Here is a 24337-nt window from a genome sequence, read left to right as displayed (position 1 = left end):
GAACTCTCATTTTTGTATTGAAAAATTAAAAAAAGTGAAAAAATTTTGTACCATTATCCCAATTCTAGTTTTGTTAGAATTCTACTTGACTAACACTATAAAACTTTGTTCTAGTTATTGTTCTATGTGACTAACACCTTAAAAATTTATCTCATAGATTATCTCAGTTCCAATTTTAAGTTCTAGGTACCTAACCCTCTCTTATAGAAAACCGAAAGTATTTAGAGCTAAAGAGTTGAATGTGAATCATATCAGAGCATCCAACATGGAAACAATGAATTTTGAGCCACTAAGTGACTGTAATCTCAAAACATTCATCTCATCCACCTCTTCAGTGGATCAGATGATCACGCTTGCTTATAAAGTATTTTAATATAGTTTCTACTCGAAAGTTTTATTCGTTTTAAAAGGAAAAATTTACCAGTACATTACTATGGTGAAAGGATCCTACTAGCTGGTCATGGTATGACCTTAGGGAGCAAGTATGAGGGAAGAGTTTTCATAACACTTTAGTATAAAAACCAACAGGAGATAAAGCACAATTATAAAAGTGAATTTTAAATTTTTTTTCAAAAAATTATTTTTTTACAACACCCATGCGAGAGAAATTAGCAGCTTTTCAAATGTTGTGGGAGAGATAAAGAAGGCCAAAAGGAAAGCGAGATCCTCGAGAGAAGCAGCTGAAACAAATAAAGGGTAACAAGAAAACTTCTGATTCAAATAAAACACAGAACATGAACTGAAAAGGAAAAAAAAGCCAGTTGACCAAAATAAGCATCATAAACCATTTTTAAGATAAAAAAAACAGTAGTCATGTACATGTTAATATTTCAAATTTGGATATAACTTATAATATCTCATGTTTTATGCTTCGAAAGTTACAAAGTGCATAGATCATATTGCATAATTCACCCTCAATTCCCCCCCCCCCCCCCAAAAAAAATAAATAAATAAATAAATAAATAAATAAAATAAATAAATAAATAAATAAATAAAATGGATGCCTTGGCCAAGAGTCTTCAGTTGTATATATGTAGTATGTACAACTACCTTGACAAAAAAGTGACCATGAAGAAACAAATTTACTAGCGAAATCTCACAGGAAGTGTGCAAGTATTACAGGAGAAGAGGCAACATTCAAATGAGACAATACAGCACCCCTGAATATCTCTTATTCCTATTGCTGATCTTTTTGAGGTGGAAGCATGACTGCAGTGCCCTGCAAGTGTACAAACTCATATTATTCCAACTAACTCAAACCATTTCTGATTCTACTGGGTTGAGCTATGTAATATATACTACTACTTAAAATAAACCATTTTTGCTTTGTATGAGCTTCATTTAGAATTTTAGAAATGCCTTGCTATTTGGGAAGAAAAAGGAAATGCCCTCACCCTTGAAAAGAATCAGCAAAAATGCTCACGCCTCGAAAACCAACAGAAATGCCCTCAACTCGGGGAGGAAAAAAAACTCTTCACTTGACAATTTAACTATCACTCCCCCACGTTTCTTATCATGCACACATGACAAGCACCAGAATATTAGAAAAATTATAAAATAATACCGTAGTATCAGAACTCCTATGCCAAGATTGCAAGTTTTACTCAGGGATGTCAAGTCGTTTGAATGTGGCATCTGACTGCACAAAATCAATTCTTGACCCTCAAACCAACAGATGAGCAAAAATAAAAATTTATGGTTTGTTCCTCTTGAGTTGCAAAGTGATATGTTTTTGGGCAGAATTTGCAACGCACATACTCAACTTCGTGGATATTGCAGTTGAAGAAGTTTTATCCTGTCTGGTTTTATATAAAAGAGCATGGCATAAACAAATATTGTGTCTAAATGAATGCATTTGACAGAACTAATATGAATTATTTTGCACTCCTACAAATAAAATACTTTTTTTATGAAAAGTATGATGGCAATAGCTATAGTATTTGCAGCTAAATGCAATTCATTCCAACTATATACCAACCTATCAATGATGACAGTACATATATGGTCACGGCACTTGTCATAGAAGGGAATAAAACAAGAATAAAACCTTGTTTGTTGTCACTGAAATAGTCCGTGTAAGTTCTATATGGATTAAACAGTCATTTGATAATATCACTTTGAAAAAAATAATAAACAAACAACTAATTGGATGTCGTGCATTTTGAGCATCATCTTAAATATAAAGAATGAAAAAGAGCATCATCTTACATTGGCTTGAGCTGTCAGCTTGGTTAATGGCTGCAAGCACCGGGTCCACCATCATCTTAATCTCAGTTTCTTCAGTGGTTAGATTCATAGATTATCAAAATTCTTCTTCTATATCATCTTCTTCATCTTCACTATAACCACTCCAATCACTATCATCACCATCATCACTATAGCTGACTTGATCACAATCTATTTGAGTCACGTCACGCGAATTCCAATCAGGAGGAAAGGTCTTCTGCAGTGCTTCTGTCAGTTCTCCACCACTTCTCTCGATTTTCCTTAAATCCTTTGACCAATGAACTGCTGTTCTCATATCAAAAGTCAGTTCATTTTCAATCATTTCTTTGCAGACACTTAGAATTCCAGAATATATGTAGTCTCCACCAACGGTTGCCCTTGATAAAAGAGAGTTCATTAAGCAATGATAAGCTGCTTTATCTGGCTCAACTCCTGCCAATTTCATCTCTTCAAAGCATCTCAAAGCTTTTTCTGGAAGTGATGTGCGGCCCCAGCCTCTCATTAATGTGGTATATGTTTTAATGTTAGGCTTTACTCCAGCAGCCTCCATTTCTTCAACCGCCTTTGTTGCTCTCTACATAGAGATACCGTGGAAGAAGAATTTTAAGTTTTTAACACAGCAATAAAGAATGCAAACCCTACAGAACCAACTTGTAGGAGTCGAATAGTTTGCACCATAAACAGAATAGTCTCAAAATTCCCAAACTAACATGATTGATACAGATTACCCTATTGCATATGAATTATTCTAATAAAATCTCGTTAAATATAATATTTAGCCCCTTAACTGTTTCTCACCTCACAACAATAAGATATGGGAAACCAAATTTGCATGGGAACAGGTACAGGTAGTGGAATGGGTATGGGACATGACAAATTTGACAAATGCAAGATACAAGGGCATGACTACATATACATACATATATATATGAAATTAATAGCATAAGATCAATGTTGTTTTTTAATTCATATGTTATCAGAATTAAAACTCCCATTACATTTTGAGTGTCTTTTATGTTTCTATTATTATGTTTATTATAAATTGGAAACTGCATGTTGTTGAGCTAGATAACCAAATGACCCTTTAAGATCATAGTTCTGACCTAGGCATGGGCTGAAACGAACCCAACCCATGTCTCACTCAACAAATGGATGTGAATTGTAGCATATACATTCAAGAAGTATATAAAAATTGTTTGTAATTTAAACATATATCATATAATTAAGTGCATGTCTGAATAAAAGTATGCATATGTTTCAATTAGTGTCAATGAACTGTCGGTGCAGGCATGAGCACGTGTCGTGTATGGGTCACAACAGAAATATCCGGATAACATATGGGAAACAAATTATTGGAGTGGAGTAGTGATGCACACCAAGAAAAGATCGCAGATTAAGATCTTCGCAGATGATGAGACATTTCTTCCTGAAATATCAAAGAGTTACTTTTAAGCGGGGAAATGTATGTTTTTAGATATGCAGGTTTCAGATTCAGTTTGTAATCAATAACATTTCAGACATCACTGAGTAGATGTAACAAGTGAATACAGCTTTCTTTATGGCGTCTCTACATTGTATAGTGATGTGATCATGCTCAAGATAATTAACCTAACTTCACTTGGAATTTTACAGAATAATTTTTTATGTTCTCATATGAAACCATAAGCTTCTTCCTGCAGAACAGGAACTCCATAGACACATTTCACAAACCAAAATTAATAAAGCTTTTTGCATTAATATGTTAAATTACCAGCATATCCCCAGCTCGACAGCACGCATTTATGAACGAAGTGTATGTATGGATGTCGGGAAGAACTCCATCTTGCTTCATTTGTTGTATTAAATCGGCAGCCTCCCACATGTCTCCTCTCCGAGCCCAACTGCAATTAAACGCATATAATGTTAATTTTGATCAACATAGACTTTAAAAGGTAAATATGACATACACCCAGATATATTCAAAAGGGAAGGGAAAGGAAGAGAATAGCTTTACAAATAAACAACGACAAAGTTTTTATTCCAAATTTTTGGGTCGGCTATATGAATCCTGTTATTCCATTCAGTTCCATTCTGGGCCATCTCCTCCAAGAACTATAAGCATATCATACCTAATTGCTTCCAACCATGTTCTTTTAGGTATATCTCTATATCTCTTTTGTCTCAATTACTATAATATTATCACTTTTCTTTGCTAACCAGAGCACGAAGAGGTTAGGAAAAAATAGACCTCAAGTCACTTTCGCACCAGGAAATAGTGCCATATGATGGAAAAAATATATAATAGATGATGAATCAACAAATGGGCAACCTTCACCAACCATTCTAATCTATTTAGTAAAAATAATATGATGATCAACACATACCCATCAATTAAAATGTTATAGACAAATGTATTTCTAGGAATCTTTTGCATGTTCATTTCCCTTGTCATTGCTAAAGCAATCTGCATCCGACCAGCCTTGCAGCATGCCTTTAGTAATGCTTCATACGTATATACATCAAGCTTCAAGCCTCCTTCTTTGATTTTAGTATAATATTCGAAAGCTTTGCCTGTATCACCAACAACAGCATAACCTTGCATTATGTTTGTGTATGTGTGTTCATTGGGAGCAATGCCAGCTAAAATCATCTTGTCAATGACCTCAACAGCCTTGTCCATCTGAGAAAAAGATCAGTACGTCTGATTATTAATACCCACAGTAATAATAATATAAAAAATGGGTAACTTGCAGATAATCCCCACTAAACCTCCAACATATACTTCAGTAGCACTTACTAGTCCTCAATTCATAAGGAAGATGGGGTAATCTGCAATTTATTCTTCTCAAAATGTGAATCCAGAGGTGATAAGTGTTACCGAAGATATATATGGGATGCTATCAGCAACTTACCCTAAAACATTTATGCAACCTACCTGATGCTTGCGAAGGCCCTTAATAAGAGAATTGTAGGTCTCTACAGTGGGAGTGCAGCCACTTTGTCTCATTAAATCAAAAATTTCGAAAGCTTTTTTCATATCTCCAGCTGCAGCATAGCAAGATATTATTGGTCTAAATGTTCGAGAAGAAGGCCTATGTCTCTCTTTCTGCATCTTGTCAACAATATGGCGTGCTCGCTCAACATTGCCCATCTTACAAAACGCCTCGATAATATTATTGTAGAGGACAGCGTCAGGCTTGAGTCCTGCTTTCTGCATTTCCTCGAAAATGCTGAAAGCATTTGCAAAATCATTTAATTGTGTAAATCCATTAATCAACATTGAGTAAGTTTTGTGGTTATGTTTGATGCCACATGATTCCATTGTTGTGCTAATTTCTACAGCTTTGGAAACCTTCCCGATCTGAAAATAGCATCCAAGTGGGAATTCAGATTAGAATTTAACAAGACCATGCATAATATAGATGACATCTTTAATTACATAAAAACAAAAAAAACAAAAACATATCGACCTTTGTGTACAGGTTTATAAGACACCCATAACTTATCACTGAAGGCATGAAACCACATTCCTGGAGAAATATGCAAAAGAAATAATCATCACCACATAAGCAGGGAAATTGTATCATCATCATGAGAGAGAAGGACAAGCACAAGATCGATAAATTCAACCAAACAAAGCTGCTTACCTTCAGCCTTTCAAATACAATCAAACATTTTTCCTCATCACGAATGTTTGTGTAGCCATCCATCATTGTATGATATAAATCAATAGGTGCGTCAATTCCGTTTTCTTCCATTTCCCTAACCAGTTCTTCTGCTCGTGTCATGTTACCACTTTGGCTGCATCATTAGGGAAATTTTCACCAATGTCATAAAAAATTAGAATTTGACCATAACAGGTAAGAGATGGTTCAGAGGGAAGATCAACTAAATGAGTAGAATCTTCCTCTCTTTTCTAGAAAATGCTAGTCAAGACAGATGGAAGAACATAACGAGAAGCCAATGAATTCTTACATCTTTAAGAAAATACTAACCAGTGAGCATAAATAATATTGGCATATATGATGGCATTCAGCGATGGCAGCTTCTGCTTTGCCTCCCTGAATAAATTATCTGCAGATCTTTCAAAACAAGAGAATTATAATGTGGAGTTAAACAGAGTGATGAGTAGCTGAAATGAAAAAAACTAGACACATAATCCTTAAAAGTTGTACTTACTTCGCATCATTAATATTAGCAAAACCCTTTATGAGGACACTATAGGTCACCACAGTCAGTTCAATGCCCTCATTTTTCATTTCATCGATACATGATAAGGCACCTCGCATATCTCTAGCAACTGCATAGGCGTTAACAAGGCTGCGTGAAATGATATATCTTCAGCATATAATAGAAGAAAGTGATAGATGAAATATAGTGAAAGAGTCCTATTTGAACAATTCACCTGTGTCTACCAGCATATCATACCAGCAATTATGCATTCTTGAGGAAACCAATGATACCTGGAAGCTAAATTATGTTTTCACTACAAGTGTTCATCAACATCATGTACTTTTCTTGTTTATGACATTTAATTTAGTTATGCCAAAAGCATCTAAAGTACTCATGTTCTATGCATCGGATCACATCATTTTCTTGCCACATAATTCCGCAAAAGACTACATATGCAACCGGGTAGGTGTATCTAAATAAAATATTAAATCACCAATGAAATTAGCTAAATAGTCATTTACTTATTTTGACTGCACAAAATACCAATGAAACTAAAGGGAGTAAGATGGTTATAAGACCAACAATGCTTCATGGGTCAGAATGTTGGGCAATTAAAAAAACATGTGCAAAAAACGAGTGTAGCACAAATAAGAACGTTACGATGTCTTGTGGGTATACACTAAAAGATAGGATAAAAAATTAGTGCATCTATAGTAAATTAGAGGTTGCTCCCATTGAGGATGAAATGCGAGAGAATCAACTAAGATAGTTTGGTCATGTATAATGGAGACCTTTTAGTGCACCGATTATGAAAAATGATAGTATTATAGTTAATGGGGCTAAGAGGTCTAGAGGTAGACCTAAAAGAACTTGGTTAGAAACAATTAAGAAGGATATGATTATGTCTAATTTAACAGAGGAGATATCCCATAACAAAATGGAATAGAAGAATATGATTCATTTAGCTGACCCCAAACATTTGGAATAAAGATTTTGATGTTGTTATTGTTTTAGTAGAAGTCATTTAGTAATTTAAAATTTTCTGAATTGTCACTAATTATTATGATAACTTTTTGGTGGTGAGCACATGGATTAGGAGGTGGGGCTGGTTGATCCGGAAACTTTTAATCTCAGAGATGCCTCAATTGTTCTCTTTCCTTTGATTTTTGTCTTTACATATAGGATGGTTTCCCCAATCATTGCGTTCAAGATGACTGATCCAAAATGTTAATCACAACAACTAAGTTTTTATTTGAGAAAGTCTAATTATGAGCATAATTTTGGGTCTATATCAATCCTTTAATTTTTTGCTAACACAAAAGTGATGGGTTTGTAATTCCAAATGCATATTTTATGCCAAATTGTATATATTAGAGAAACTCATGAACAGTGTTAGATCAAAGGTGTACCATTTGAAATAGAAATAGATATCAACCTACCATGTTTCCTAGGCTAACAAGAACAATCACATATTTGGAAGCAAACTAATATAAAAATAAGCATAACATAACATAGTATATTACCTAGTAAAAACATGTGAACTTGGGTCTATTCCTCTTGCTCTCATGTTCTCAAAAGTCGCACGAGCATGATGTTTGTCCCCTCTCCTTGCATAATATTTAACCATCAATCCAAATTCTCTTCTAGAAGGCTGAACAGAAATGAAATTTTCATGAGTTCAGAGTAGAAGCACATATAGTTTGTTAAATAGTTTAATTTCACCTATTACTTATTTCTATACAATACACCATTGCATATTTTCACTATGTAAGACACTAAACCTTACATGAATAAAGTCTGAATATATGAATAAATATTTCATATATAAATCGATAACAGATCAGGACCAAAAACACATACTAAATTAATAATATTTAATATTTCTGTCATATTGTAATCCCCAACACACTTTTTGGACTATTACAAAAAAAATTCAATCTTAAGAGCATGTTTGGCAACCTACTTCTTTTATCTTATAAGTAGGTAGATGCTCATAAGGCCCCTAAATTATGTTAGGTAAATTTTGGGATATTCCAACATATTCATTTGGCACTTACAAGGAGATTTACTTATTGATGTTAAAAGACTACTTTTCCGAAAAATAAGTAATAAGTAACTTATGAGTTTCAATGTTTCACAAAATAAGTATTAGCCAAATATGCCCTATAAAAGCAAAAACTCCCTCCTTTTCTCACACTTCTAAATTGACGGGACAGGAGGAAGAAACCCTTTTAGCTTAATTTACTGATAAGTTAGTTGATTGGTAAATTTTCAAGAAAAGAAAAAAAAGAAAAAGAAAAAAAGGAACATAATGTTTAGACATTTAGCAGTTCAACCAGAAAAGCTAATGATGAACTATTTTCTCATGGTTTTTATATATAATTACTATGACAGATAGAGTGTATAGCAGGGAGAAATTTTGACAGCACAAAATCAGATATTTTAGCAGAAGACAACACTAAGGAAAATAAAATACTACTTCATGAGAAGTCTTAAATATTTGGATCATGTAACAGTTCACCATATCATGTCCGTCTGCTTTTACCAAAAATGTCGCCAGAAATTTGAAACCAATTTTGAAGGTTGATGTCAAGCTGCAAGACTCCAAAACACTTACTATAAAAACTTGGACATAAAAATGCTCAAATGAACATCGACACAAGACAACACTAAATGAAACAATTTCTACAATAATAGCCAGAAGAATGCTTGTAGGGATGCTATCAGAACCAGCCCTATAGAAGCAGGGTGATCTACACCATAAATAGAAGAGTTGCAATTCCCAAACTAACCCTCTAACCACCCGTGAATGGTCCAGACCACCCATTTCTATCGCGTGTTATGATAGAATCCTTACTCAGAAGAATGCAATGTCAACAACAAAACTTTCCAAATAACATATTCTGATATAACTGTAATAAAGTTTCCATGTATTGATAAAGTGAAGCAAACATGTACAATTCAATCACAGTTATGCCAAAAAAAGGCCATATATACCTTTGCTATCTTTTCGAATTCCGAGACCACCTTCTGCCAGTTCTCTGGCGTACTCTCAGCCACCTCTCGAAACCTCTGGCGGGCAATTTCTCGATTCTCCTTCCATTCACTCATATAACCCCTCCCTTGTCCTTTCCTCAACCTCTCCCTCTCCTCCTCCCTCTTCCTCTGTCTCCCTCCATCATCCAACCTAATTGTCAGCACTTTTCCATGGAATTCGACACCATCGAACTCCACCGCCATGGCCGCGGACTCCTCGGCCGTGGGCCCACCAAAAATAACAAAGCAAAACCCAACATTGCGCTCTGGGTCATCGTGCCCCTTGATAAGAATCACATTCTTGATAGGCCCAAATTGCCTGAAATACTCTTCAATCTCTTTCTTTTTGATCCATAGGGGCAAGTTCCCTACATAGATCTTCTCTTTCTGCACAAACTTTGATGCGGCCGGAGTTGGGTTCGGGTCGGGTTTGGATTCGTGTTCGGGTTCGGGTTCGGGTTCTGGGTGTTGAATGGGGGGAGGAGGAGGAGGAGGTGGTGGTGGAGAGAGTTTGCTGGAGAGGAAGAGCTTGTCAGAGAGAGGGTTTGACGATGGCGGGGGTTTTTGACGAGGTTGCAGGGCTTTGAGGGGGTTTTTTGAAATTTTCTTGAGGGGGGTTTGGGTAATTTCTTGGGGCTGTGGGGGTGAAGGGATAATTGGGCGGCGTATGGAACCGGAGAGGTGAGGAGGGGAGGGTTTGTGGGACTCGGAGGAGAAGTTTGTTGGGGAGAAGAAAGTAGGGCGGGAAAGTAAATACATTATTTGTTGGGGCCTTTTTTGTGAAAATGAGCTTCTTTTTTCATGGATGAAGGCAGTTGGGAGTGAGCTTGGGAGGAGGAGGAGAGAGTGGCCTGATCTTTATCGATACTGGTATCGTCACTGCTTGGGCTTTATTACTGGGCCGGCATTGCATAGGCCCACCGAGCTGGAGAGTTACCTCGCTTCATTTCTTCCTGATATTGGAGTGACTTTTTAAGTGAGATGATAGATCCTTAAGCCTTTCTTTGTAAAAATATACTAGAAAATGCTAGATAATATAATTTTTTGTAATTACTGGATCTCTTTTTGCCAAATATTAGGCAATAAAAACATGAAAATAGTCATATTAGGCAAGAAGATCAGGGCAACAATCAATAAAAGTTAAATGATCAAAATTTCATGTATATGATATAATTTTTTGCTCAAAACACGAACATAACTTGAATAAATAAAAAATGAATAATAAAAAATATATTAAAAATTGCTTACAATATATTTTTTTTTCGTAATTTTTGGATCTTCTTTTCCAAATAATAGGCAAAAAATACATGGAAATAGTCACATTAGACAAGAAGATTATGGCAACAATAAAAAAGAGCGCTGCTACAGGAACCCAAAATATGGGACCAATGGAGGGGACATGTGAGGTGTCTCCTCCCTATTGCATAATGAGCTGGCATGACCAGATCATTATGCAATAAGAAGGGGACATCTCACCTGTCCCATCTCTTGGTCCCATATTTTGGGTCCTTAAGGCATTTTTCCTATAAAATCTCATGTATTTTGAAGAAAAAATCCCTGAAATTTTGACATTTTGAAACAAGTCCCCAAATACCTCTAACTAAAAGTTTTAACTCCTATCTTTTGGGGTTTTTTTAATATACCCCTCAAATTGTAGGTACGTTTAAATTTGCCCTTCAAATTATTATAATTTTCAATTCTCCCCTTGAATTATATTATTCCCTCAAATTTACCCATCATTTAATTAATAATAAATTTGAACGGTTATCATGGTTAAATTCGCCCCTCAAATTGTATAATTCCCTCAAAAAAAACTTTTTTTGGAGAGAATGTAAACTATATGATAGAACAACAGATCCCAATCGAGTTTTAGATCATAGCAGATTTAGTATTTTTATTAAACAACTAGGATAGGGATATAGTGGTCATCTTTTTCCTAAAAACTGTTCAAATTTCACACTAATTTAGATGAGGGGTACGTTTGAGGGAGTAATACAATTTGAAGGGTAAGTTTAGAAGTACAATAATTTGAATGGTAAATCTGAAAATACGTATAATGTAAGGGGTATATATCGAAAAAAAACCCTTATTATTATTTTTTCTAACGTGCATTTGCACGTATCGATTTCAAGTTCATAATAAGAAACACGATCTCATCCAATTAGTAATTTGGACTAAACATCCAATTAGTAATTTCTAATTTGCCCTTATATATTTCCAGCAATGCGATATTTCAATAGACATACAAAAAATCATTTAACGGAAATCATTAACCCTATTTAACCCCGTATTAACCACAGTGTACCCTCCATCAACCACAAGATTATGTCCGCTCACATACTTAGCCTCATCACTCCCCAGATACATCACAGCTCCCGCCACATCCTCCTTCTCCAGCGTCGTCCCCTTCAAATTCCCACACATGCTCACCGCTCTCTCGAACTTCCCCTCCTCCCTATCTGCAAACCCCATCGCGTTCATCGCCAACGGGGTTGCCGTTGCGTAGGGAGACACGCAGTTGACTCTGACACCGAACTGCCCAAGCTCAACCGCTGCGTTTTTCGTTAGTCCGACCACGGCGTGCTTGGCGCTGGTGTAGGCGTGCGTGCCCATTCCTCCGCCGACGCCTGCGATGCTGGAGGTCGATACGATGCTGCCTCGGCCGTTGGGGATCATGACGCGGGCTGCGTGTTTGATGCCTGGTAAGAGTTGGAAAAAATTAGTCTTCTGATTAACCGAAGAGGAAAATTGGTTGACAGCATTGAAGGTGCGAATACTATACGTTGAAATTAAAAAGCTAGCTAGATTTCCAATTTACACAAATGTACTATATATCAACTAGATCTTGAATGGTTTCAAGGCATTGTAACCGTGCATGTAACATGCTGTCAAGATGAACATTTCTTAATTTTCACAAATTTCGTTAAATGCTATCCCTTGACATATGACTAAAAGTATGTCGAAATCATTGATAATTTAGTTTCTGGAGGGTTCATGTGCCCTATTTCATGTCTAGAAGTACAACTGTGCGATTTGTTGATCAAAAATTTGAACTTCAATGAACAATTTTAGAAATTTGTCCCCTATAATTAAGATTTGAAGCTGGACTGTTCTGATACTATGTCAAAAGCATCTACCATATGGTGCAGGTTGAGGGTTATAGGTTTGTACATTTTTTAATGTCTGTGTGGCTGAACAACGCATTGTGTATAAAACATGCTGCAATACATCGATAAAGAAATGTTGGGAAAAAAAATCCCATAAAAATTATGGTAAAAGATCCTATGAAATCAAAATTGTATTTAGCAATACCGAGAAAAGTTCCTGTGACGACAACACGCAGGACTCGATCAAAGTCAGACTGGTCAGTGTCCACAATGGACCTGTAGGTATCAATGGCGCCCGCATTATTGAACATGATATCAAGCTTGCCATGCTTGAACACGGCAGTCTCAACAGCGTTCTGGACGTCGGAGGCGTTGGTTACGTCACAGTGGACGAAGGAGGCGGAGGAAGGACCGATGTCGGAGCAGACGGAGCGGCCACGGTCATCCCGGATGTCGGCAGCTGGCCCCACCAGTTATCAGGGCGACTTTGCCCTCGAGTCTGCAGTAGAATGAATGTGTCAAGGAGTTTAGGGCCTTCGTCGTTCTAACTGGATTGGGACTGTCAAAAACTAGCAGAACGATAACCGTTTCCATCATACTTTCAGTCTACCCTTAGACTTCAACAGACTCAAGGCCAGATTTTTTTTTTTTTTATTTAGTTTCTTACTTGTCAATTTTTATGTTAAACTACATCAATTGTAATCATATGAAGAACGATTCAATAGAGCATATTCACCAAATGGTTGGTACACTAAAAATCTCCAGTCTTCAACCGACCAGCACAAATTACAAAACCTAAGAATTTGGTGATTAATGTGCTAATGTGATAGTTTTATAGTGCTGTAAGAGGCAAGGAGAAATTATACCTTGGATCGGTACTCCGTTATGCAGCTAGCAATGGTCAGCTTGGTTCCTAATGGTGGAGGAAACTACCATGGATGAGATTACACCGTACTATTTTCACAGACACGTGACTCTACCTTTGATCATCAATCGGGGGGGGGGGGGGGGGGGGGGGGTTAGAATCAGTTAGTTAATGATCAAAAAACACTGTTGAGATATTTGATCATATCGATCACTGTTAATCAATTTATGGTTATCCCCAAGATATAATCTGTAACAGATCATGTCTAATTAGATATGGCACTCAACCAACACATAGATTGTTCTTGCCTTCGTCGCGCACATAGTTGACTATGTCTTATATCGATACTAGCATCTACTCTGCTATGAAAGATTGCACAGATGAATTTTATAATCTCTTGGCCAAATGGTCACGGATCATGAGAAGTTTCAGATTCAACTTGAAAATTATAATTCTAAGACATGACAGCGAACATCAAACTGTAAGTGTAGTGCTATCACAATTCCAATCAGATGTGAAAATCCAGTTCTTTTTTAAGAGCAAAGAGAATTACTAGCGCATATTAACTACTAAGCTATAGCCTTGTACCTTTTTCCAAGACCTGAGAGAACTGAGCTGCACGGGCTCATGTTGATGATGATGATGATGATGATGATGATGATTGCTAGTTGATGGCTTCTGAAAGCAGCAAGAATTTGATACGGTTATATAAAATCCTCTTACTTTTTTGTTATATACTCTTTCAGTGCCAAATCAAAGCTTTGTCCTACTTGCCGACTATCTTTCAATTCATTTGCGTGTACTTGTTAAAATATTACAGGCTTTAATGAAAGGGTAAACTACACCAGCGGCCATGAACTTTTAGTATTTTGCAGTAAATTTCTATAAACTTTTAAAATCACACTAAGCTCCCAATAACAACTTCTGCAGAAAAACCTCAATATGTCCTGAGTAAATTGCAATAAACCCCAATAATTTTCAAATTTCGTTTTTTATGTTGTTTTCTTGTTCTCATTTATGGGGGTTATCTACAAAATGTAGAAACTTAGTGAGAATTTTCTGCAAAATAGAAAAGTTATTGGGGGTTTACTATGATCCTGAAAGTTATTGGGGGTTTGTGAATGGGTGGGGGCCACAGTGTTGGCCAAGTAAACCGCGTGAAAATGATTCACGTGAAATGATAATGGACCACGGGTGAAGGCAAAGCTAAGATCCAGCGGACAAGTCCTGAGGCCCAAGTTCGCATTGGTTGTAAACCGCATCACTAGGCTATTTATACCCACGAGATTTTCTAGGGTTCCGTGCGCAAGTTTGGGGTTTACATTGGCGGTTGCAGCAGGAGAAAAGAAGGAGCAGCGGCTGTCTCTTCGGGTGTGCAGAGGCGGCATTTGAAGTCGGCTGTTCTCTTTTCTTTGGTGGCGCTGGCAGAAGGCTTTTGTTAGGGTTTTGTGCATCGTTTTGAGAGAGATATTTGTATGAGGGATTAGAGAATTTGTGAGAGGGTTTAGGTTGTGTGATTGTAAACCCCAGTTGTATCTCTCCCTCTAATAGTAGATCTCCCCTTCTTGCCCTGTGGACGTAGGCTATTTGCTGAACCACGTAAAAGTTGTGTTCTTGCCGTGATTTGTAATAGCTTGTAGGATCCCTCGACGCGCAGTCCTAGAGCTGACGAGAGGACCCTCGACGCGCAGTCCTAGAGCTGACGAGAGGACCCTCGACGCGCAGTCCTAGAGCTGACGAGAGGAAGAGCTGATATCTCACTTTGATGAGATATCAGGAAAATCTTCCCTTGACTCTATTCTGCTAGCTCATGAGATGATTAATTTCTGCTCATCAAGAAAAAAGGAAATATGTGCCATAAAAGTTGATTTTTTCAAAGCTTTTGATTGTGTTAATTGGGATTTTCTTCTATCCATCCTGCAAGCTAGAGGTTTCAGTCAGAATTGGTGTCTCTGGATCAAACACATCCTTTCATCCTCCAAATCAGCTGTTCTGGTTAATGGTTCTCCTACCAAGTTCTTCTCCTGTCATAGGGGTTTGAAACAAGGGGATCCCCTTTCCCCCATGCTTTTTCTCTTGGTTGTTGATGTTCTAAATAAAATGATAAGGTCTAGTGTTGCTTCGGGGGATCTTTCTGATCTCCAGTTGAAAGGAGAACTTAACAACATTAGGACGCTTCAGTTTGCTGATGACACAATTATCTTTTCCAGAGCATCCCCTTCAGATATGTCCACCCTTAAAGCAATTCTTCTCATCTTTGCACATATCTCAGGCTTGCTGGTCAATTACAACAAAACACATCTTTTCTACCTTGGTAGATCCCACAGAAAGGCTCCCCGATTAGCTAGTCTTTTCAATTGTTCTCTGGGATCTTTACCATCCTCCTATTTGGGTCTTCCCCTTAAAAAAGGAGTTTTATCTAAAAAAGACTGGCAGCCTCTCCTTGATTCTCTCTCCAAGAAACTGTCCCTCTGGAAAAATAAACACTTATCTATAGGGGGACGCCTCACTTTGGTAAACTCAGTCCTCTCCTCTATCCCTCTTTATTATATCTCTTTTTTCAAATTCCCTCAGTGGCTGATTCAAGAAATAGACAAAATCAGACGAAGTTTTCTTTGGAATGGGAGTAACATCCACTCTAACATCAAGTGTCTGGCTTCATGGAAACTAGTATGCAGACCGAAACAGGAAGGGGGATTGGGTATAATCAATCTCCAAGTCTTCAACATCTCCCTCTTATCTAAGTGGATTTGGAAAATCTTTGACAGGGACTCGTTCATTAGTAAAGTGATCTTCTCCTTATATTCTAAGGATGGATCCAATCCTGTAGTGTCCATATCAAGATTTAAATCATCTAACTTGATTAAGGACATAAGTTCTGTGTACCCAGTCTTTCAATTCTTTGTGAGATGGACCGTTGGTAATGGAAAGACATGTAGTTTCTGGTATGACAAATGGATTAGTTCAAACTCCTTAAGCAGTCTCTTCCCAAAGGCGTTTTCCCTTGCTTTTTCAAAAGGTTGCAACATCTCATCTCAGGGTTATCTTCAAAACCAAGTTTGGCAGTGGCATCCCATCCTCAGAAGAGGTATTACCACGGAGGATCAGAGAGAGGTCATTGACCTGCATTCCAGTATTGGCTCCTTTGATTGTAGTTCCTCTACAACCCCGGACTCCTTATGGTGGCCGCTCAATGCAACAGGAAAATTTTCTGCAAAATCTCTTTATTCATTCATTATATCAGGTGGGTGTTTATCTAGATTCTACAAGTTTGTTTGGAAATCTCCTATCCCTCTGAAGGTGAAAGTTTTCTTTTGGCTCGTGAGTAACAACAAGCTTAATTCAAGGGCAAACCTAGTCTCTAAGGGATGGAAAGGTGATCCAAGGTGCCCTTTCTGCTACCTTGAAGTGGAGAGCCAGGATCATTTATTCATTACTTGCCCTTTTGCTTCTTCAATATGGATTTTACTCTTCCCTAGTATTGATTTAGCCACTTTGCCGCATAACATGCATGATTTGATACTCTTTAAAGCACCAGCAGCTGACAGTATTCATATAAGTTGTATTTGGAAGGTGGTTCTCCCATGTTTATGTTGGTGGATCTGGAACAGTCGAAATTACTTCATCTTTAAAGATTCTCAGCAAAATCCAGAACTTGTAGCTGCTAACGTGGCTAGGTATACCCTTCATTGGACAGGTGCACATGAAGATAAGCTGGCAAAAAGGATCAGAAGGGCAACAATCAAGCTGAAATTTGACGAAATTAGTTGCAGATCGTTTGGTGATATTGAAGAAGAGTTGCAGACTTTTCTATTTGTTTGAGGGCCTTTGGAGGCCATTTGGGTGAACTACGTTCGGCTTGATTCCTTGGGCAAGAGGATACGTAGGCAGTCTTTATGATGCAGCCGGGTTTGGATTAGTTGATGGGGGTGAGATCGATTTGGTGAGCGACATCGACATTTGGGGTGAGTGTTTGCACTCCCATTTGGGTCTCAGCAAGTGAGGCATTTGGTGTAGTCGGTGTAGGCTCAGTTTGATTTGGTGAGTAGACACTATTTGTTTTGGGTTGAGTGTTCGCACTCCCGTTTGGGTCTCGACCTGTTGTGGATGGAATCCGTTGTCATGAGTCCGTTGCCATGACGTACTGGATACAACAAGTGAGGCATTTGGTTTGGTCGGTGTCGGCTCAGTTTTGGAAAAACTTCACCGAGGTGGAGAATTGTGAATGGGTGGGGGCCACAGTGTTGGCCAAGTAAACCGCGTGAAAATGATTCACGTGAAATGATAATGGACCACGGGTGAAGGCAAAGCTAAGATCCAGCGGACAAGTCCTGAGGCCCAAGTTCGCATTGGTTGTAAACCGCATCACTAGGCTATTTATACCCACGAGATTTTCTAGGGTTCCACAAGCAGAGGCGGAATTATATATAAACCCTTGCCTAGGGTTTCGCGAAGGAGGTGCGCAAGTTTGGGGTTTACATTGGCGGCTACAGCAGGAGAAAAGAAGGAGCAGCGGCTGTCTCTTCGTTGGGTGTGCAGAGGCGGCATTTGAAGTCGGCTGTTCTCTTTTCTTTGGTGGCGCTGGCAGAAGGCTTTTGTTAGGGTTTTGTGCATCGTTTTGAGAGAGATATTTGTATGAGGGATTAGAGAATTTGTGAGAGGGTTTAGGTTGTGTGATTGTAAACCCCAGTTGTATCTCTCCCTCTAATAGTAGATCTCCCCCTCCTTGCCCCGTGGACGTAGGCAGTTTGCCGAACCACGTAAAATTTTGTGTTCTTGCCGTGATTTGTAATAGCTTGTAGGATCCCTCGACGCGCAGTCCTAGAGCTGACGAGAGGAAGAGCTGATATCTCACTTTGATGAGATATCAGGCTTTTGGTTCTTGTTTCCTTTGAGAAGCAAGAATTTCATTGTGATCTAATCTCTTGTTGTGCACCTTGCGCACCGGAGGTGCTGCCGAATTTTCCGCTGCGCACAACAGGGTTTACTATGATCCTGCAATAAACCCCTTGTTTGCAAGCTAGAGGTTTCAGTCAGAATTGGTGTCTCTGGATCAAACACATCCTTTCATCCTCCAAATCAGCTGTTCTGGTTAATGGTTCTCCTACCAAGTTCTTCTCCTGTCATAGGGGTTTGAAACAAGGGGATCCCCTTTCCCCCATGCTTTTTCTCTTGGTTGTTGATGTTCTAAATAAAATGATAAGGTCTAGTGTTGCTTCGGGGGATCTTTCTGATCTCCAGTTGAAAGGAGAACTTAACAACATTAGGACGCTTCAGTTTGCTGATGACACAATTATCTTTTCCAGAGCATCCCCTTCAGATATGTCCACCCTTAAAGCAATTCTTCTCATCTTTGCACATATCTCAGGCTTGCTGGTCAATTACAACAAAACACATCTTTTCTACCTTGGTAGATCCCACAGAAAGGCTCCCCGATTAGCTAGTCTTTTCAATTGTTCTCTGGGATCTTTACCATCCTCCTATTTGGGTCTTCCCCTTAAAAAAGGAGTTTTGGGAGTAACAACCACTCTAATATCAAGTGTCTGGCTTCATGGAAACTAGTATGCAGACCGAAACAGGAAGGGGGATTGGGTATAATCAATCTCCAAGTCTTCAACATCTCCCTCTTATCTAAGTGGATTTGGAAAATCTTTGACAGGGACTCGTTCATTAGTAAAGTGATCTTCTCCTTATATTCTAAGGATGGATCCAATCCTGTAGTGTCCATATCAAGATTTAAATCATCTAACTTGATTAAGGACATAAGTTCTGTGTACCCAGTCTTTCAATTCTTTGTGAGATGGACCGTTGGTAATGGAAAGACATGTAGTTTCTGGTATGACAAATGGATTAGTTCAAACTCCTTAAGCAGTCTCTTCCCAAAGGCGTTTTCCCTTGCTTTTTCAAAAGGTTGCAACATCTCATCTCAGGGTTATCTTCAAAACCAAGTTTGGCAGTGGCATCCCATCCTCAGAAGAGGTATTACCACGGAGGATCAGAGAGAGGTCATTGACCTGCATTCCAGTTTTGGCTCCTTTGATTGTAGTTCCTCTACAACCCCGGACTCCTTATGGTGGCCGCTCAATGCAACAGGAAAATTTTCTGTAAAATCTCTTTACTCTTCCATTATATCAGGTGGGTGTTTATCTAGATTCTACAAGTTTGTTTGGAAATCTCCTATCCCTCTGAAGGTGAAAGTTTTCTTTTGGCTCGTGAGTAACAACAAGCTTAATTCAAGGGCAAACCTAGTCTCTAAGGGATGGAAAGGTGATCCAAGGTGCCCTTTCTGCTACCTTGAAGTGGAGAGCCAGGATCATTTATTCATTACTTGCCCTTTTGCTTCTTCAATATGGATTTTACTCTTCCCTAGTATTGATTTAGCCACTTTGCCGCATAACATGCATGATTTGATTCTCTTTAAAGCACCAACAGCAGACAGTATTCATATAAATTGTATTTGGAAGGTGGTTCTCCCATGTTTATGTTGGTGGATCTGGAACAGTCGAAATTACTTCATCTTTAAAGATTCTCAGCAAAATCCAGAACTTGTAGCTGCTAACGTGGCTAGGTATACCCTTCATTGGACAGGTGCACATGAAGATAAGCTGGCAAAAAGGATCAGAAGGGCAGCAATTAAGCTGAAATTCGACGAAATTGCAAAGACAAAAGCTGCAGCAGAGGTGGGAGATAATTTCTCTGCAGATTAGAAGCTCAGGCAAGTCTTTTGAAGTGGTTAGATCCTTTCTAAGTAGCTCTCTTCTAGAGGAGCAGTGATTTGGTCCAAAACAATATAAAGTTTTTCAAGTCTTACTGGTGTAGTGAATCTTTTGTTGTTCTTTTGTTTTTGATGGTGTTATCTTCTGTTTCTGGCCTTTTTCTTGTTCTACTGTATACTGGCCTCCTTTTGGGTGTGCTAAGTATAGTTGCTTATATGTATGTTTTCTGATATAAATAAAATTTTATGAGCAGGAAGTCTATTCCTGCTTCTTCAGTTCAAAAAAAATGATCCTGAAAGTTTAGAGGGGTTTACCGAAAAATGCTTAAAGTTCACGGGGTCTGGTGTAATTTGCTCTTTATGAAATTTCTGCACGAATTTATGCGCCCATAGGCTTGACAGCGACCAAAATGATAATGGGTTCATAACTAGCAACGAAATATTTAAGTACTTATTTTCCTGTCTGAAGAAACAATAAGCATTACGTGTACAAGCAGACATCAAAGCCGGCATCCCCAACAACTACCTCAAACCACTAATTAAATGTTTAATGACGCTTTGCATCATGCTCATCATTCACCAATTTACCTTTTGATGAAAATTCAAGCAATTTGAATGTCATCCCATTGGTATCAAATAGGTGGAAAATTGAACGGTCTACAAAATTCAACGCATTTGAATAATAATTTCTCTTTACAATTTACAATGAAATATCTATTTATTTATTGAATTGATAGTATGAAACTAGTGTAATTCTTGTGTACAATTATCGTTACTATTCGTTATAATAAAAAGTATGAAGTAGTATAGTAAAAAAATATATAATAGTTTCGAGGAGTAGGTCACATGACAAAGCCATATTGCTTCTTGGTGGGAGGCTTGGATTCGACTCCTAAAAAGTATATAATAGCTTTGTAACTAACAATAAAGTTTGCCATTGTTAGAATTTAGCCTTCTCAAAATTAACAAGTTGGAAATAACAACCTCAACTAAGATTTATCACAATGGAAGCGTTATTCGGAACAGCAATGGAAGGAGGAAGAGGAGAAATGGTTGCTGCAACTGGGAAGCAAAACGTGTGGCTGTGGTCGGAGGAGGAATCGCAGGATCGCTCCTCGCAAGCCGTATTCAGGACTATGCGCATGTCACCCTCATTGACCCGTATGATTTCTTTCGACCCTATTTAGTTTTATGGGTTTTGGTCGAATTTTAGATACGCACGTCATATGTTCGACAAAATGTCCAAGTGAGTTGTCAGTGCTTAAATTTTTGTACAAATTGAGGCCTTGTTGTGTCTCTGTTTGCATGAGGGATATCGATGAGGCATTGCGTTGGTGGATGTGTGGAATATTATTAGGCCTTTTTGGTGTCACTATTTGGTAGGTTCTTTCATTTGTTTTTAGGGGGTGTTTGGTTGCACAATTTTATAGAAAAATTTTCTCAAAATGTCTGACAATGGTAATTCTGTAATTAAAAATTTTCTGTAGATTTTCGTAAATTGTGTTTGTTCAAAAAAAAATTATAGAAATGTTTTCTGTAAAGTACAAAAATTTACAGAAATTAATTTCCTCTCAAAATGGGCGGAAATCACCTAGAAATCTGACACCACATTAACACTTTTCTATAAAATTGACTATTTTCTATAAATTTAGTTTAATTTCTACAAATGATAGGAAATCTTGCTATTTATATAAAGTTATGGGTCATTTTCTTATTTAGAACCAAACAAGCAAAGTAAAAAAAATTGCTACTTTTTAACTTCTCAAAACTTTTCCTATAATTTTTTTAAGAAATACAAGGAAATCATATTTTGGGTGGAAATCATTTTTTATAATTTGTAGAAATTGAACCAAACACCCCCTTAGAACGGGGACACAAACACAAAAATCTTACATTACCCTTTTATAATGATTCGATGGTATATTGACTCTTTTAGACAGAAAGGTGAATTAATTAGTTCTTGTTAATGAGAATCTGATGAAACTTATCTTAAATTGATACAAAAACATTTTCTCATGGTTGCGCGATGGAGATTAATAGATGTAATGAAAATTTTCAATAGTAAGGTTTGACAATAGGTCGATAAACAATGCTCTGTTAATTTATTAGGTCCGCTTTTCCGCAAGAGCTTCAGGTGATCAATTGTTGGCTGACAATGTATTGACCGTTCAGTAGAGATTTCTTTTGGATTGGGATCTACGAATAACCTTTTCATGAACAATTTCACAATAAGTATTCTTAGTTAACTTTTCTAATGTGATATGCGTGACGCTGATTGGAGAAAAAGAGTTCTTTTTAGTTTTAATTTCGACAAACTATATAGATTTGTCCTTGATTTTATATAAAACTATATTCATAATTTTTTCACAGATGTTAGTGGATGTAGAGGCTAAAAAGTTGAAATAGTAACAGATAACCCGAGTTCAGGACTGAAAATATTACAGTGCACACCAACTCAGGAAACACAAATGTCTATAAAAGGTAGCAAGTCATGTTCTCATTTGGATTTCTCTTTGAAAAACTGACATCTTAAGTGTATATTCCCATGCTTTCGTTTCTCTGATTATATTTGAGCCTTATTTTCCACTGAACATTTATACTCGCTGCGCAATATTTTGTACAATTTGTGCCATTTTCTGAATGCCGTCCTTGATAACATCAGGAAAGAATAATTTGAGATTCCTTGGGCGAACTTGAGAGCAAAGGTGGATCCATCATTTGCAGCGAATACACTATTTAACCATTCCAAGTATTTGACAAGGGGTGAAATTTTTATATCCAACACAAAAAATGTCACTCAAACAGCGGTTTTCACAACAGACAGGCATCAAGTTCCATGCAACTGTCTTGTTATTGCTACTGGCCACAAATAAAGGAATCCCAGATCAAGGAGAGATAGGATGGAACAATTTCAGGAAGGTACGTAACATCTCGGTGGGCTTTATAAGCCTGAAGTATCGATCTTTCTAGTAATGCTTTCATATATTCTCTATGAATCATCCCATTGCTCTTATTTTCCAATTTCAGAAAATGTCAAGATAGAAAAATTCGGGGTCTATTTTAATAATTGGGGGAGGACCGACGGGTGCTGAACTTGCTGCAGAGCTTGCAGTGGTCTTTCCACAAAAGAAGGTAACTTTAGTACACAATGGACCGAGGTTACTCGAATTCATTGGAAGAAGGCTGCTACCAAGACACTGGATTGGTTGAAATCAAAGAAGGTTGAGGTTCTTCTTGATCAATCAATTGATTTGAAATTCATATCAGAGGGGGACGGACAATTCACAACATCAGCTGGACAATTCAGAACATCGATGTACTTCTTGAAGAAACCGTGAAGAAGTTTGGTGAAGAACAGGTGTCGGGATCCGCAGGAGCCAGTTTGGGAGCTGCGCGGTCGACCGCGGCGCAAGACCGATCGACCGCGAACGTGCACAGACTCTGGGAGGAGTCTGGATTTAGCGCGGTCGACCGCCTCGGTCGACGCTAGACCCTCTAGGAGTTTCTAGGTTTTGTTTGTTGGTCGCGGTTGACCGTGGCGGTCGACCGCGTAACGGGTCAGGCCCAGTTTGAGTTTCCTGTTCTGATTTGGATTTTGGTGTTTGTATAAATACCAATATATGTTCTAGGGTTTCTAAAGGCTAGAGTTTGGGATATTTGGAGCACAGAAAATAGGTATTTTCTGAGCTATTTGTTTAGGATTTATTTGGAGAGATTAAGAGCTTTGTGGTGAGATTAGTTTGTTCCTTCGAGTGATTTGTAATCTCAATTTGTACTTTTATTCTCTATTAGTGAAAACCACATCCCTTTCTTGCCCCGTGGACATAGGCAATTGTCGAACCACGTTAAAACTGGTGTTTGATGTTTGTGCATTGATTTTGGTTGGATTTTGCCTTCTTTGATTGGCGGTTGGTTTGGTTCCTCGACACGGGTTTTCCCCAACAATTGGTATCAGAGCTCGGGCTACGCTTAGGCTATTTGAAGGAGTAGATCGATTTGGAAGCTCGTCTAGGGTTTCAGTTGGTGATAAAGGTGGGATCTTTTTGGTAAAGATTTTATCTTTTTCAAGTTTGGATCTATTTCTTATTCGTTTCTGCAATTGTTTATTGGTGTGTTGAGGATTATGGCCGGGAAAGAAGGTGTTGAGGGTGGTTCTTCAGGCGTGAAGATTGTCCAAAGTTTGAATATCCACTCGATGAAGATTGACGTGGAGAAGTTCAATGGCACTAACAATTT

At 37.9% G+C, this 24337-nt stretch overlaps 1 protein-coding gene, 1 long non-coding RNA gene and 1 pseudogene across 2 annotated transcripts; 1 reads left to right on the top strand and 2 right to left on the bottom strand.

Moving 5' to 3' along the window:
- Window positions 1006–10253, bottom strand: LOC109836900 (pentatricopeptide repeat-containing protein At5g04810, chloroplastic). The gene is made up of 11 exons (XM_020404943.1): window positions 9376–10253; window positions 7902–8029; window positions 6385–6525; window positions 6201–6287; window positions 5853–6006; window positions 5676–5735; window positions 5141–5566; window positions 4590–4885; window positions 3977–4106; window positions 2209–2800; window positions 1006–1219 (listed from the first exon to the last, which is right to left on the bottom strand). Exons 1-10 carry the CDS (start codon window positions 10171–10173, stop codon window positions 2303–2305), a joined length of 2718 nt encoding a protein of 905 aa, XP_020260532.1. The 5' UTR covers window positions 10174–10253; the 3' UTR covers window positions 1006–1219; window positions 2209–2302.
- Window positions 11625–14015, bottom strand: LOC109836898 (annotated as a pseudogene).
- LOC109836899 lies at window positions 20970–23565 on the top strand. The gene is made up of 3 exons (XR_002246119.1): window positions 20970–21262; window positions 22764–23020; window positions 23129–23565. It is a non-coding gene; the product is annotated as an uncharacterized LOC109836899 (long non-coding RNA).

The sequence above is a fragment of the Asparagus officinalis genome, chromosome 4 (genome assembly GCF_001876935.1).
Source record: "Asparagus officinalis chromosome 4, Aspof.V1, whole genome shotgun sequence".
NCBI lineage: Eukaryota > Viridiplantae > Streptophyta > Magnoliopsida > Asparagales > Asparagaceae > Asparagus > Asparagus officinalis.
Note: the sequence above shows the minus strand (reverse complement) of the source record. Positions and strands in the feature narration are given on the sequence as shown.

What these genes read in the sequence shown, in the direction of transcription:
- LOC109836900 (XM_020404943.1), bottom strand. Translation starts at nt 10,173, where the DNA reads ATGTATTTACTTTCCCGCCCTACTTTCTTCTCCCCAACAAACTTCTCC. An exon ending in AGTTCACATGTTTTTACTAG is followed by an intron (nt 6,526 to 7,901) that starts GTAATATACTAT and finishes CATTTCACGCAG; the next exon opens with CCTTGTTAACGCCTATGCAG. An exon ending in TTATAAACCTGTACACAAAG is followed by an intron (nt 5,567 to 5,675) that starts GTCGATATGTTT and finishes TGCTATTTTCAG; the next exon opens with ATCGGGAAGGTTTCCAAAGC.